At 39.8% G+C, this 16,004-nt stretch overlaps 1 protein-coding gene across 2 annotated transcripts in view; it reads right to left on the reverse strand.

Moving 5' to 3' along the window:
- The window catches only part of MLLT3 (MLLT3 super elongation complex subunit), a 288,616-nt gene that overhangs the window by 110,120 nt on the left and 162,492 nt on the right, over nt 1-16,004 (reverse strand). For both annotated transcript variants that reach the window (XM_086685391.1, XM_086685392.1), the window contains exon 4: nt 9,364-9,507. In XM_086685391.1, coding sequence (XP_086541517.1) covers nt 9,364-9,507 — 144 coding nt within the window. The remainder of the gene's footprint in view (nt 1-9,363; nt 9,508-16,004) is intronic.

Here is a 16,004-nt window from a genome sequence, read left to right on the forward strand (position 1 = left end):
TTGAAAGGAAATGAAAATAGCTTTAAAACATATGAAAAGATGCTCATCACTCATAAGAGAAACCTGAATTAAAAATTAGGTATCATTTTTCACTCAACAGATGGGGGGGGTTAATAAATGAACGGTGTGGAGAAACAGGTACTCTCACACATTGTTGGTGCAAGCACAGAGTGATATAACCTCTTTGACAGGCAATTTGTAAGTGTCCATCAAAATTTAAATTCCACTTTGCCTTGGAGCCGTGATTTTACTCCGAGGAATTTATCCTACGGATAAACTCATCCGTGTGCACAAAGAACTATGTAAAAGGTTATTCATTACAGCTTCGTTGGTGGCCTGAAGGAAGGCTCACTGTAATGTCATTTTGTATCATGTGTGCATTTACCTATTCCAAAAAAAAAAAAAAAAAAGTAAAATGGGGGGGGTTGGATGTGATTTGTACAGTTTAGAAATTAGAAGTGTTCTCGATTCCCCTACAAAAGCAAATACTAAACCGCCCTAGACAAGATTCATTCCAGAACCCTGCGATAAAATGCTATGTTCAGATGGCTTCCGCAGCTGCATCAGGAGAGAGCTTCTTACCATGAGCCCCCTTTGGTCCTTTAATAACCAAACTCCCTTGGTGGGGGTCTACTGTGGACTTGAATTCCACTTCACAATAAGCAGTATTTCAAAAAGATTCCAATTTATTCCTTGCAAAAACATACCATGTATAAATGTAACTGTCACTCGGGGAAGCGGGACTGCGTTATGCTGCAGACTTAACACAGACTGCAAGCATGTTCCCCATGTCTTCTCCAGCAAACCCTGCCAACTGGGCGTCTGAAATGTCCTATTGAAACAGGTGGTGTCTGAACAGAATTGGATTTCTGCCTATAGAAACCCGAGTTCTAACAACTGCTGTGGTTAGTTTTAATTTTCAGTCCTCAAAATTAACTGCTTGCCAGTGATTCAGAAATAGACTGAACAACATGTTTAGACTTTGGCCTGTTTAATTGAGGAAAGCAAGCAAGCAAAAAAGCCTACCATATCCTACCACCATTCCATGAAGAACAACAGAATCAAAGCAGACCATTTGCTTTCCAGGCCAAAAAAAAAAAAAAAAAAAAAAAAAAAGAGAGGTGGGGGCGGGGGGAGCAGCTGTAACAAAAACTCAATTCTCCAAAGATGCCTGTGCCTTTTGTGCTTTCTTTACAGCAGCATAGGGATGCAACTACCTTGCTGAACATACTACATAGGAGCCCTTGTGAGGGCTTGAGAAACCTTTATTTAATCTGCTGGAAATACAGAATTCAGAACAATGATAAGAGCTGATCATTTTTCTAATGAAAACTTGCATCTTAAAAAAATGATATTCTAGGGGCACCTGGGTGGCTCAGTCGGTTAAGCGTCCTTGACTTTGGCTCAGGTCATGATCTCGCGGTTCATGAGTTCGAGCCCCGCGTTGGGTTCTGTGCTGATGCCTTGGAGCCTGGAGCCTGCTTTGGATTCTGTGTCTCCCTCTCTCTCTGCCCCTCCCCTGCTCATGCTCTGTCTCTAAAAAATTAAAAAATGTTAAAAAATGATCTTCTAAACAGATCTTTGTTTCATTTGATACAAGCAAAATACAAACTGCCAGAATTCAACTCCTTGAAGAAAGATCCTGTGGGCTAAAATTCTTTAAATCCAACACAGGCCCATCAATGTGCCAGACACACTAACCGGTGGTCAAGATGCCTATAAGAGCAGCTTACACTTTATAACAAACCTTTTCCACTGTACCCTTAAGTGCTTGAAATACACATGGTTAAAGATCTGTGGACTTTCTTTTTTTTTAAGTTAATTTATTTTGGGAGGAGGGGAGGAGGGAAGAGAGAGAAAAAGAGAGAGGGAGACTAATCTGAGAGAGAGAGAGAGGAGAGGGAGAGAGAGAAAGAGAATCCTAAGCAGGCTCCACACTTCAGCTCAGAGCCCTATGTGGGGCTCAAACTCGTGAGCTACAAGATCATGACCTGAGCCAAAACCAAGAGTTGGACACTTAACCAACTGAGCCACCCAGGCGCCCCAAGATCTGTTGATTTTCTAAACCAACAAAGGAAAAAAACAAGAAACAAACAAAAAAAACAAGGGGCTGAATATCTACTATGTGCCACACACCATGGTTGGACATTCCCAGTAAGGAAAATACAGTCTTACCCATTTCACAGATGATAAACTGAAAAAAAAATTTTTTTACCATAGAAAAATAATTATACATTGTGAGGTTTAGGTCATACCTTTAAGATCTAGATTAAAGGAATCCTAGCTATCTCTCAGTACAACACAACATATCATTCGAGTTTACCATGATTTTCTGTGGATTTTTTTAAATTTATTTTTTCAATTTACATCCACGTTAGCATATAGTGCAACAATGATTGCAGGAGTAGATTCCTTAATGCCCTTACCCGTTTAGCCCATTCCCCCTCCCACAACCCCTCCAGCAACCCTCTGTTTGTTCTCCATATGTAAGAGTCTCTTATGGATAAACTGAGATTCTGAGAGATGTAATAACTTTCTTCAGCTAGAAGACGACAAAAATGAGGTCTCTACTTAAATCTGCCTGATTTCAAAGCTTTTCCAACTATATCACACTCCCTCCCAACATGAAAGCCAGGGAAGTGAGTTAGTGGAACAAGGACTTTCAGCTCATATGACAATACACTATCATTACTTAGCCCACACCCAGAAGAAAACCTCATCCACTTTCAGTCAAAAGTAATGGATATCAAACCCTTCAGCATGGTAGGACTGAACTCTAGCTACTAAGAAAGTGATCAATAAAGAAACAAATAATCTATTATGATCATAAATTAAAAAAAAAAATCCTGACATCCTAATGAGCATTTTGAAAATCACTAAAGAAGGATTCATCTGTTCATTTATAAAAAAAAAACAAAAAACAAAAAAAACAAGCAGAAACATCTCCCTGGAATTCAGAGATGCTTCTCTACAGGGCACATTTGGTCTTCTTGCTTCAAAATTCAAGGACAAATGGATTATTACATCAAGTCTTACCCTCCAAAGTGTATTGCGCACTGTCCTCTACCTCTCCCACCAACCAAAATATAACATAAGATCTCAAAACAAAGGCAATCTCCTCTCAGAAGCTCTCCTGGCCCCTACCTTCTTCTTCTTACTTAAAGCCTGACAGGGGCTAGGCCCTAAACAAAATCTACAATTTCCCTAGCAAGCTCTTTTTAGAGGAAACTACCTTTAGCGTCTTGTAGCTGAAACAGCTCTGTATTCCTGTATTTTCACAACATAATGCTTAATTACAAATATGTCCTTCCCACAGAAGTGTTTCCTTCTTTTTTTTTTTTTTAAGTAAGAATATCCTTAATATTAGGGACTTACTCAACAGAAGAACACAGGGTACATTTTTTTTTTTTTTTTTTGCAAACTAGTTAGAAACAAGTTGTAACAGTACAAAAAAAAAAAAAAAAGGTTGTCCTGTAGTTACTGATTTATACTTTTTGAAGTAGAAAAAAATCTGCAATTTTTTAAGATTCTTCTAGAAAAAGCCAAATTTTTGGAATCGTTTTCTTCTAAAAGTTAGAAGCATTTTTCCAAGATGCTACCGCCTCTAAAAATAACCTTTCTGATCTCTTGAAAAGCCAAGTTCAACTTTTAATGGTGCTGTGTACTTTTGGTTTAAAAGAAAAAGGAGAAAGAACCATAGCCAAAACAGTAAGCTTATTCTACTCATGCCTTAAGCTGTAATGATTTCACACAGTACACAGGAATACAGGATTAAGTTTTTCCTTTAAAGATAGAACATATACATCTATGTCATACAAGTAAATTATTTTCTTTTTTTAAAAATATTTTAATGTTTATTTATTTTTGACAGAGAGAGACAGAGCATGAGTGGGGGAGGGGCAGAGAGAGAGAGAGAGACAGAGAGAGAGACAGAATCTGAAGCAGGATCCAGGCTCCGAGCTGTCAGCACAGAACCTGACACAGGGTTCGAACTTACAAACTGCAAGATCATGACCTGAGCCGAAGTCAGACGCTCAACCGACTGAGCCACCCAGGCGCCCCTTCTTTTTTTTAATTTAAGAGAGAGAGAGCACATGAGCAGGGCAGGGGCCAAGGGGGAGGGAGGGAGAGATACAGAGAGAGAAACAGAGAGAGAGAGAGAGAGAGAGAGAGAGAGAGAGAGAATCCCAAGCAGGCTCCATACTCAACACACAGAGCCCAGCGTGGGGCTCAATCCCATGACCCTGGGATAATGACCTGAGCAGAAATCAAGAGTCTGACACTCAACTGACTGAGCCATCCAGGTGACCCCAGGTAATGTTTAAGAAACACAGCACTCCCTCCTGACCTTAAAACCCAGGCAAAACAAAAAAAAAGTTTATCTAAAGAGACACAGTCATGACCAAGATATCTAACAGACATCAAAACAAAGGCAACAAAAGCATAAATAAACAAGTGGCACCATATCAAATTGACAAGCTTCTGCACAGCAAAGGAAATGAGCAACAAAATGAAAAGGTAACCTATGAGGAAAATGTCTGCAAATCATATAAGGGCTTAATACCCAAAATATATAAAGAATTCATACACCTTAATCTAGCAGCAACTACAAACAATCCGATTTAAAGCGCTGCCTGAGAAGACACACAGTGGCCAGCAGGTACATAAAAAGGTGCTCCACATCACTCATCATCAGGGAAATGCAAATCAAAATCACAACGAGACATCACCTCACACCTGGCAGGATGGCTATCATCCAAGAGAAAGGAAATGGCAAGTATTGGCAAGGATAGGGAGAACATGGAATCCCGAATGCACTGTTGGTGGGACTGGACACTGATGCAGCCACTATAGAAAAACAATACAGAGGTTCCTCAAAAACTTAAAACTAGAACTACCACAGGATCCGGCAATCCCAATTGTGTGTGTGTGTGTGTACAAAGGAAATGGAAACAGGATACTGAAAAGACATCTGTACTTCTGTGTCCATTGCAGCAGCATTATTTACAACAGCCAAGATCTGGAAATAAGTGAATGGATAAAATAACAGAATATTATTCAGCCGCGAGAAAGAAGGACATCTTGCCCTTTGTGACAACGTGGTGGAAACGAAAGCATTAAGCTAAGTGAAAGTCAGAGAAAGACAAATACAACACGATATCGCTTATACGTGGAATCTAAAAAAGCTGAGCTCCTAAAAACAGAGACTAGATTGGTAGCTACCAGGGGCTGCAGGGTGGGGGAAAGGGTGGGGATGTTGGTCAAACAGTACAAATGTCCAGTTATAAGATGAGTAAGTTCTGGGGATCTAGCAGAAAGCAGGGCAATTATAAGTAATGCTACTGAATTACTATTTCAAAGTTGCTAAGAAAGCAGATCTTAAATGTTCTCACCAAAAAAAGAAATGGTAATTATGTGATGTGATGGAGATGTATGGTGGGAGTCATTCTGCAACATACAAGTGTATCAAATCAATACAATGTATACCTTAAACTTATACAATGTTATATGTATGTCAATTGTTCCAGTAAAGCTCAAAAAAAAAAAAAAAAGATTTCTTAATTATTATTTAAAAACTTTTTTTTCACATTTATTCATTTTTGAGAGACAGAGACAGAGCGCAAGCAGGGTAGGAGCAGAGAGAAGGAGACACAGAATCCGAAGCAGCTCCAGGTTCTGAACTGTTGGCACAGAGCCCGACATGGGGCTCGAACCCACGAACCTTGAGATCATGACCTGAGCTGAAGTCAGAGGCTTAACCAAGTGAGCACCCAGATGCCCCTTAAAAAATATACTTCTAATAAAATCAAAATGGCTCATAAGTTAGTAACGTCATTATCGGCTGTATTAATAAACTAACACAATGATAAATGTTTACACATCAGGTAAAAACAATACAAAGTAGCCAAAAATCTAGGTAAGCCAAAAAATGTTTATTAGTCTATAGATTCTCACATTTCTATAGAAGACTAATATTCCCCTATTCAATGGATTTTTTAAAATCAAATCTATGGGATTACCATTACTTCAACAATTTTTTTAATTTTAATTTTACCACAAAATTTACTGGCATCAGTCCTTTAAAGAATGTATGTGAAGTAACTGGTGTGCCTGAATGTTTCACATTTCAACTTATTTTAGAGGTGTCAAGACACCCTCTAAGTTTAATAGGAAAAAATCTGTAGGCTTCAAACAGCACTTAAAAAGAAACACAAAGAAGGAAAGTTAGAAGTCAAGGAGGATAATTCTGCGATAAAGGCTGACAAGAGTGAGACAGAAATCTACTGGAGACCCTCTCAGGACGCAGGCCTGCACCCTGCTGCATTATCACTGACCTGTAACCTCTTCCCCAGCTCGCAAGCAACCCTTAAGTACTCTGGGACTAAGTGGGGTTTTTAAAAGTTCTTGTGTCATATTTACTTTTTCCTTCAACTCTTATCAGAAGCCTGCTATATTCGAGTTCCAGAATCTACAGGCTCCAATTACCCACCTAACTACAGAGCCGAGAGGAATAATCAGAAGCATAAAATGCCACCATCATAGAAAGAAAATGAGAATCAGGATTTAAAATAAACCAGTTCATTCTTTTGATTGAAGTACCATTGGCATACAATATTGTATTAGTTTCAAGTGTGCAACAGAGTGATTCGACAACTATACACATTATGAAATGCTCACCATAAATGTAGCCACCATCTGTCACCATACAAACTTATTACAATCTTACGGACTATATTCCCTGTGCTATACTTTCAATACTCGTGACTTATTTGTTTTATAACTAGAAGTTTGTACCTCTATATCCCCTTCACATTTTTCACCAACCCTCTCCTCTCCACCCCTCTGGCAACCACCAGTTTGTTCTCTGTATTTACAAGTCTATTTTCTGGTTTTTTTTGTTTGTTTTATTCGGCTTTGTTTGTTTGACTTGTTTTTAGTTTCCACATAGTAGTAAAATCATGGTATTTGTCTTTCTCTGACTTATTTTACTTAACAGAATATCCACCCTCTAGGGGCACCTGGGTGGCTCAGCTGAGCATCTGACTCTTGGTTTTGGCTCAGGTTACGATCGCAGAGTCATTGGACCAAGCCCTGCATCAGGCTCAGTGTGAGCCTGCTTAAGATTTTCTCTCTCTCTCCCTCTCTCTCTCTCCCCTGCTTACACACACACACATACACACTCTCTCCTCTCTCTCTCTCTCTCTCTCCGTCTCTCTAAAATAATAATAAAAAAATTGAAAGAATATCCACCCTCTAGGTCCATCCACACTGTCGTGAATGGCAAGATTTCATTCATTTTTTATTTCTGAGCAATATCCCATTATACATATATACCACATCTTCTTTATCCGTTAATCTATCAAAGGACACATAGATTGCTTCTATACCTTAGCTATTGTAAATAATGCTGCAATAAACATAAAGGTGCATATATCTTTTCCAACTAGTGTTTTCATTTCCTTTGGGTAAATACCCAAGAATGGACCAGTTCCATTTTTAAGGGCATAGCCACAGGTAAATAGCATCAACACTGTGTTCTTGGTAACTACAAAAAGAATAAAACAGGTTTTTAAAAAAACATCACTTCCTTAATAAATGTATAACAAATATCTAACTTTAAAATGAGTTGTATTACCAAAGGCTATTTCTTCATGCAGATATATTTCCCCATAAAATACTGTATGTGGTGGTTCATTTTCTAAAGCTGGCCCAATACCTATTTAACCCATAATCTACTGACATAGTACAATGCTGAATGAAGTGTGTAAAGGTACTTACAATGCTTCAAATGCATATTAGTATTTCAGCTGTAAGGACAGGAGCTTGGCAAAATTGGACTCCCAAAACATGGACCTCGGGAGTTCCATGTAACCCCAAATGTTCACACAAGTGCATACATGGGTGATTCTCTTCTGAGAGGGTCCATAACTTCTCAAAGTGGTTGTTGATAAGCCCACAAAAAGGGGTTGCAATAAAGGGAAAAAACTGTGTTCTTCCCTGCATAGCCCTCGGGTAGCTTTTATGGTAGAAATGAGGCATTTTGCGCAGTGACGGTCCGCACATTTGCACATAATGGTTAAGTTCATGGATGCAAAACTATCAAACACCTTCCAGAAAAACTAAAGTGAAGTGAAGAAAATTCTAAAAAGGGAACATGTTTCAACACTTCATGGGGTCTGAACTGCCCACATAAGAGGACACAGGAAGTTCATCTGAAGTAAAATGAGGACGGTGATTCCAATGGCACCCACAGTAGAGTAGATTTCCACTGGTAAACAGAGCTTGTCTGTATAGCTGACAGCTGCAAATATTCCATATGTTTGTGCTACAAGAAACTCCACTTAAAAATCTTTCTCCATCCTAGGGTGCCTGAGTGGCTCAGTTGGTTAAGTGTCTGACTTTGGCTCAGGTCATGATCTCATGGTTCGTGAGTTCAAGCCTGTGTCGGGCTCTGCGCTGACAGCTCAGAGCCTGGAGGCTGCTTCAGATTCTGTGTCTCCCTCTTTCTCTGCCCTTCCCCTGCTCACACTGTCTCTGTCTCTCTCTCTCTCTCTCTCAAAAATAAGCAAACATTAAAAAAAATTAAAGGGGCGCCTGGGTGGCTCAGTCAGTTAAGCATCTAACTTCGGCTCAGGTCATGATCTCACAGCTCGTGAGTTCGAGCCCCGCCTCGGGCTCTGTATCAACAGCTCAGAGCCTGGAGCCTGCTTCGGATTCTGTGTCTCCCTCTCTCTCTGCCCTTCCCCTGCTGGCTGTCTGTCTCTCTCTCAAAAATAAAAACGCTAAAAAAAAATTTTTTTTAATTAAAAAAAAATCTTTCCCCATCCTAACCAAATCACACTGACAAAATATTTATCACACCTTGGCTATCATTATCTTAAAAAAAAAAAGAAATCCACCTTTTACCACCATATAATGCAAACAAAGTAAATGGTGTATTTAAACGACGTAAACATGTAATGTGAATGAGTATACCTTTTCTATTAATTTTTATCAAGAAAATCTGGATAATAACCTATTTAATTTTAAACATGACTTCCAACTTTACCTAAAAGCTTCTATAAACTGATATAACAAAGTTCACACATTGTGCTTTTAATTGAGCAGGGTTTATTGTTTTTGGCTTTTTGTTAAAACAGATTTCAACTGTGTGGACTATAAAGCTATTCTAACCAACAGTGCAATTTCAGATTCATACCTAGTTAAAAGATTATTGTTTGCGTACCTCTTTATCCCAAACCATGAGTCCATAGCTAGGTCATTAAGGTACTTCCTCTCTTTTACCACTCTCACATTATTACACTTAACACACTAGCATCTATTTTTTGATGCAAAGGTTTTTCACAAGACAGTGCCACTTACCCCGCCTGCCTTCAGCAACTTTCTTCTAAACTCCTCTGTGGGGTTGTTGAAAGTTAGCTTTTCACAGCGGAGGTGATTCACTGGTGGATGGCCTTCAAGATGCAGGAATAAGTCATAATCAAAGCGGACTTTCTTAGGTTCTTCCTAGAGATTAAAACAAAATTAAGAGTTATTCATATACAAATTTTTTTAAGTTTATTTATTTCTGAAAGACAAAGACGGAGACAGCAAGAGACAAAAGGAGGGAGGGAGGGAGAGGGAGAGAGAGAGAGGAAGAGGGGGAAGGAGGGAGGGAGGGAGGGAGGGAGAGAGGGAGGGAGAGAGGGAGGGAGAGAGAGAGGGAGAGAGAGAATCTTAAGCAGGTTCCGTGTTATCAGAGCAGAGCCCATCGCGGGGCCTGAACTCATGACCCATGAGATCATAACCTGAGCAGAAATCAAGAGTCTGATGCTTAACTGACTGAGCCACTCAGGTGTCCCATATCTACAGATTTTAAAAGTAAAGTTTTATTCTTCAAAGATACCCAACAGCTATAGTGTCAAAGTGCTGGCAAAAGAAAATTATCAAGGAATTATCTACAGAGCAAAATGGAAATACCTGATGAATCACTTTCTTGCTTTCTAAGAGAATAAACTCACCACTTTTCTTGCAATATCTCAAGTGGTATAACACCACCAACACAGCCACCCACCTAGAAACCTAAGATAACCCTGAAGCCACTTCTTCCCCTTCCCACTCTACCCACCTCCACCATCACCAACAACTGAACTGCCATTTTCTCTCCTAAATATTTCTTGAACAAGCCCTCTAACCCATACTCTTACTCACTGCCCAAACTACAATATGCTCCTTTCTCTTGTAGGTCTTCCTCCTTCCGGATGGATTCCTCTTCAATTCCTCCTTCATTGAGGCCTCAAAATTACCCTTAGGAGCCAAAAACCTAGCGATTTTTACAGCTTGATGAAAATTTCAAAAGCTTCCTTCCAGTCGCCATTAGGATAAAAATCAAAAGCTCACTTGAAGGCCTCGTAGGGGCTTTCAGAACCCGGTTCTTGGCTCCTTATCCCACCACTGTCAAGGAACACATGGCCATTGGTTGTTCCAGTATTTACTATGCTCTAGGCTAATCCTGGGTTTCCCCCTTGCTTTACATGACTACCTTCATTGCCCTTCTCCATTCCTCCACCCTCGTGTCACCTAAGTCACTTCTCGTCCTTCTCCTTTCAGGTATCACTTTGGGGAAACCTTCCTAGAAACCCCACTCCCAACTTCCCACTGCCTCTCCTCTGTTCTGTATCTCTCTCTCACCCTTGCACATCTTAGGTTGATCATCCTATTATCTCCCTTTTTCCTGTGAAATCATAAGATTCTTGAAAGGGGGAACAATAGTTGAATCGTCACTGCACGCCCCCCGACAACTCATTTAGCACCTGTGCATAGCAGAAATGCCACAGACAGCCCTGAAATGAACGAGGAACACAAAATAAGCATCATCTCCAAGAGAACAGAATCATTAGAATTTCACGATACCCGATTTCTGCTCTCAAGGCATTACTTTAGTTAGCTAAACATTTAAACCTCTCTCCACACCGATTCTCAAACATCCCAAGTGAAATGAAGACTGAGGATAGTAACAATAACTAACATCAACATTAACAGTTATCTCATTCAATTCTTATAGCTCTCCTCAAGGTCAGTTCTGAGTCCTGCTTTGCAAATGAGGAAATTAAGGCACTTAGAATTTGTTGTATTACTTTACATAAAAAACTCCTTTTGTGTCACAAATACTAACCATCTTTGTGACATGTTGTAATTGTTTTCATTAGTCATTAGCCTTGCCATTTTATTTTTAATGGCTGTGAGAAGTAATTCGCAAACCATAAAACCCACCCTTTTTGAAAGTATGCAACTTAGTGGTGTTTAGTGTATTCACAGAATTTTGAAACCATCACCATCGTCTAATTTCAGAACATTTTCATCATTCCAGAAAGAAAACTCAAACACATTAGTAGTCATTTCCAATTCCCCCCGATCCTGCATTCCCTTATACCACTAATAATCTATTTCTGTTTCTCTAGAATTGCCTATTCTGTGGAGCTGGCATTTCATACAAACACAAAAAATACACACACAGCATGTCATCTTTTATGACAGTCTTCTTTATTTTTTTTAAATTTTTTTTTTTAATGTTTATTTATTTTTGAGACAGAGAGAGACAGAGCATGAACGGGGAAGGGGCAGAGAGAGAGGGAGACACAGAATCGGAAACAGGCTCCAGGCTCTGAGCCATCAGCCCAGAGCCCGACGCGGGGCTCGAACTCACGGACCGCGAGATCGTGACCTGGCTGAAGTCGGACGCTTAACCGACTGCGCCACCCAGGCACCCCATGACAGTCTTCTTTAATGTGACGTGATGTTTTTAGGGTTCATACATGGTGTAATGCGTCAGTTATTTAGTTCCTCTTTATGGCTGAATAATATTCCAATGAATGGGTATACCAGTTTCTTTCATCCACTCATTGGTGGATTGATATGTGTATTTTTTATATTTTTTAGCTACCATAAACAATGCTGGTATTAACATTTGTGTACAAGTTTTTATCTAGACGTGTGTTTTCATTTCTCTTGAATATACACCTATGGGGAGAATTTCTGGGTCATATGGTACCTCCATTTTAACACTTTTACAAACTGCCTTGCTTTATATATATATATATATATATATATATATATATATATATATATATATATATATATTTATTTATATTTTTTAGTATGTGACATATTGAAATTTTACATAGTCAAATAAAGCAATGTTTTTCTTTAAAAAAAAAAAAAAAAACTTCTGGGGCGCCTGGGTGGCTCAGTCGGTTCAGCATCCGACTTCGGCTCAGGTCGTGATCTTGCGGTTTGTGAGTTCAAGCCCCGCGTCAGGCTCTGTGCTGATGGCTCAGAGCCTGGAGCCCGTTTCAGATTCTGTGGCTCCCTCTCTCTCTGACCCTCCCCCGTTCATGCTCTGTCTCTCTCTGTCTCAAAAATAAATAAGCGTTAAAAAAAAAAAATTTTTTTTAAAAAAACAAACTTCTGGAACATCTGGGTGGCTCAGTGGGTTAAGCCTCTAAATCAGCTCAGATCACGATCTCGCAGTTTGTGAGTTCAAGCCCCATGTTGGACTCTGTGCTGACAGCTCAGCCTGGAGCCTGCTTTGGATTCTGTATCTCCCTCGCTCTCTGCCCTTCCCCCACTTATGCTCGGTCTCTCTCTCAAAAATTAGCAAGCATTAAAAAATTTTAAAAGAAAGGACTTTTTATGTATGTAATGTGATGAAACAAAGTTCTTTTAACTTTGTTAAAACTGGTTCTTTTAACTCGAAAGTCTTAGTTCCTGAAACTGTCAAAATGTAGGCATTACCTGCTACAAATTTATGGTTTCTACCTCCTCATCCAAACTTCTCCAAATCAGTCTCCACTCATTCACTCACTATCTCTACACTTCTTTTGTTTTAATGTTTATTGATTTAGTTGAGACAGACAGACAGAGAGATAGAGGAAGGGCAGAGAGAGGGAGAGAGAATCCCAAATAGGATCCACACTCAGCATGAAGCCTGATGCGGGGCTCGATCTCCCAACTGTGAGATCGTGACCTGAGCTGAAATCAAGAGTCAGATGCTTAAATGACTGAGCTGCCCAGGCGCCTCTGCCTCTTCTCTTCTACCTCCAAGCGGCATGAAACCTGCTCCTTTCCTCTTTCATCAGAATACCCCTCCCTCCTGGTTTTCTTCACGCTTACTGGCATTCCTTCTCAGTCTTGTTCACCGGCCTCCCTGCTTTCTTCACTGACCCTTAAACATCCTTTAACTTTGGGCAAAGTCCCCAAGGAGCCGACGCCCATTCACAGGGTGTCACTTCTACCTCTATGACAATGACTCCCCTATCTGTACCTCCAGCCCAGTTCCCACTTGACTGCCATTTACGGGGGCTCCACACCACATCTGCCCACATCTCCACCAAACTGACCCACAGCAACTTCAAAGTCACAGTTTGTCTTAAACTGGAGTTCTATTCATCTGTCCTTTCTCCCATACTCTATATTTTGGCAAACAGAAATCCTCATCTCTTGCCAAAGTTAAAATACAGAAAAACCGTCCCCAGCTCTTCCTTCTCCCTTGCTCAGCACACTCAAATAGTCCCCAAGTTCTACTCCATATTCTCCCTTAGGAACTCTCAAATCCAACCCTTTTGTCCAGTTCCCATACCCTCGCCTTAGTTAGACCTTCATCATTCCTCACCGGCTCACCTCCTTGTTTTTCAACTCACCCCATTTTACCTCCTACAGTGGCAAGACAGTGATCTTCCCAATACAAAAATTAGATTACATCTTTTCATTGATATAAATGCCTTTAATGACTCATCATCTCCCACAGGATAAAATCCCTCTTCCTTGGAATAACCATCTCAGTCCTCTAATACATTTCCTTTGTTCTCTTATGACACCCTGTGTTTCCATAATTTCAGAGCACTTGTGGTTCCCAGTACTCTACATTACCTCATTCGTTTTGCCTTTCGCATCTAGTGCTCCCCACGCTTATACAGTTTTCCCTCCCAGCACCTCTCCCTTCCCTTGCTTGCTTATTAATGCGCTCATTATTCAAAACCCAGATAAAGCATGAAATCCACTGGAAAGCCTTCCTAATACTTCCAATCCAATCTGTATTAGATAACCCTCTTATAGCATTCCTTTATTAATGTAATTATCACATACAATTATGGTCATTTTTCTACTTACCTGCCTTTCCTCTCCATTGTAAAACAGTCAACACAACCTTAGAATTTAATTAAAAACATAAGAAGGCCTGTTTTCTGCCTTATAATTGGGACTGTAAATTTGTAAAGCCTTCTGGGAAGACAATTTGGCAACAGCTATCAACATGCTAACCCAGTAATTCTACTTCTAAGAATCTCTTCCCACAGAGATATCCAAATATGTGCACAAAGATACATATATTATAAAATGTTCATAGTAGCACTGTTTGAAATGGCAAAAAAAAAAATTGAAATAATCTTTGAGTGAGTATATCATATCATTGAATACCATTCAGATATTTAAAAATACAGATTTAGGGGCACCTGGGTGGCTCAGTCGGTTAGGCGTCCGACTTCGGCTCAAATCATGGTCTCACGGCTCGTGGGTTCAAGCCCCGCGTGGGACTCTGTGCTGACAGCTCGGAGCCTGGAGCCTGCTTCAGATTCTGTGTCTCCCTCTGTCTCTCTGCCCCTCCCCCCACTCATGCTCTGTCTCTCTTCTTCAAAAATAAATGAATATTTAAAAAAAATTTTTTAATACAGATTAAGAAAGGCATAGTGCCAAGTAGATTAAAGGTAAGTCACAGAAAATATTAAAGTATGATATATTATGCCCCTGCCTATCTCTACTTGACATAGATTTTATCTGTGCATCTTTATGGGGGTGGGGGTGGGGGGAATCAGGAAAGACAACACCAAATAGTTAACAATGGTTAAAAGGACTCAAAGAGTATGCTTCTACATACTTTTCAGTATCACTTCATAGTCCACAAGACTTTTATACCAAGAAAGAAAGAAAAAAAGAAAGAAAGAAAGAAAGAAAGAAAGAAAGAAAGAAAGAAAGAAAGATCACTTTTCAATAAAACTAAGGGTAATGACCACAGAAAGTGACTACCTTTCTATGAATCCTGAGTGCAATTTTCTTTTAAAGATTTTTCTTTTTTCTCTTGAGGAAGGAGAAAGTACTCACAAACTTGTGCTCTAGCCAACGGATCTCTTTCTTAGAGGGCAGACTTCATTATTATGTCCATCTATGCTCCTCAGGAAAGAGTCTTCTCACATTTCAAACAAGAAAGCATGCATTTATTCTACACATAAAGCTACTACACTTCCTCTAAGAGGTGGAAATCTGGTTTTGGCAAGATCAGACTGTCCCTCTTGTTCTGCCTCGGTCCTTGACATTTCCTCAGGTACCTTCTCTGAGGACGGAATGAAAGAGAGAAGCAGGGAGTCCTTTCATCCTAAAATGCTAGAGTCAATTATGTTTTATCAGTGTGCCTATTGGTTTCAAGTTTCTGCAACACTCGTAATTCTCACAGATAAGCTTATTTGGTTGAACACAAACTAAGACAGAATACACATACATGAACCCAAAAGAAGTAGTGACAGACACTTCACCCCCACCCCCTTTTGGGGTAATGACTCTGATTTCACAACTAAATGTAGAGCAGAAATGAAAAGAGGCTTATTGGAAGCAGGGAAAGCAAATGATGAAGACAGAATGGAGGACAGGATGATCTCATCCTCAATCTGCAGCAGTAGGACTCTCCCAAGATCACTTGGAGCTTGCTCTCACCTCCTCTGAAAGCTGAACAATACTTTTCATAAACCATTATTGTAATGAGTGTTCATTCTTAAGACAAAGTCGAATAAACTCCAGGGCTGAATAAAATGATAAAAACTCAGAAGACATAGAATGTCTATTCTGGGGCAAGAGCCTGGACTTACTACATTTTTACCCACAGATCATTTCAGAGGGAAGAGGAACAAGAAATATATTCAGCTCGGAGAATACAGCAAACCTTTGGTTTGTAAAAAACTGCAAGATCAATGAAAAGA

This window comes from Puma concolor, chromosome D4, assembly GCF_028749965.1.
Source record: "Puma concolor isolate L17-30 chromosome D4, mPumCon1.1.hap2, whole genome shotgun sequence".
NCBI classification, from domain to species: domain Eukaryota; kingdom Metazoa; phylum Chordata; class Mammalia; order Carnivora; family Felidae; genus Puma; species Puma concolor.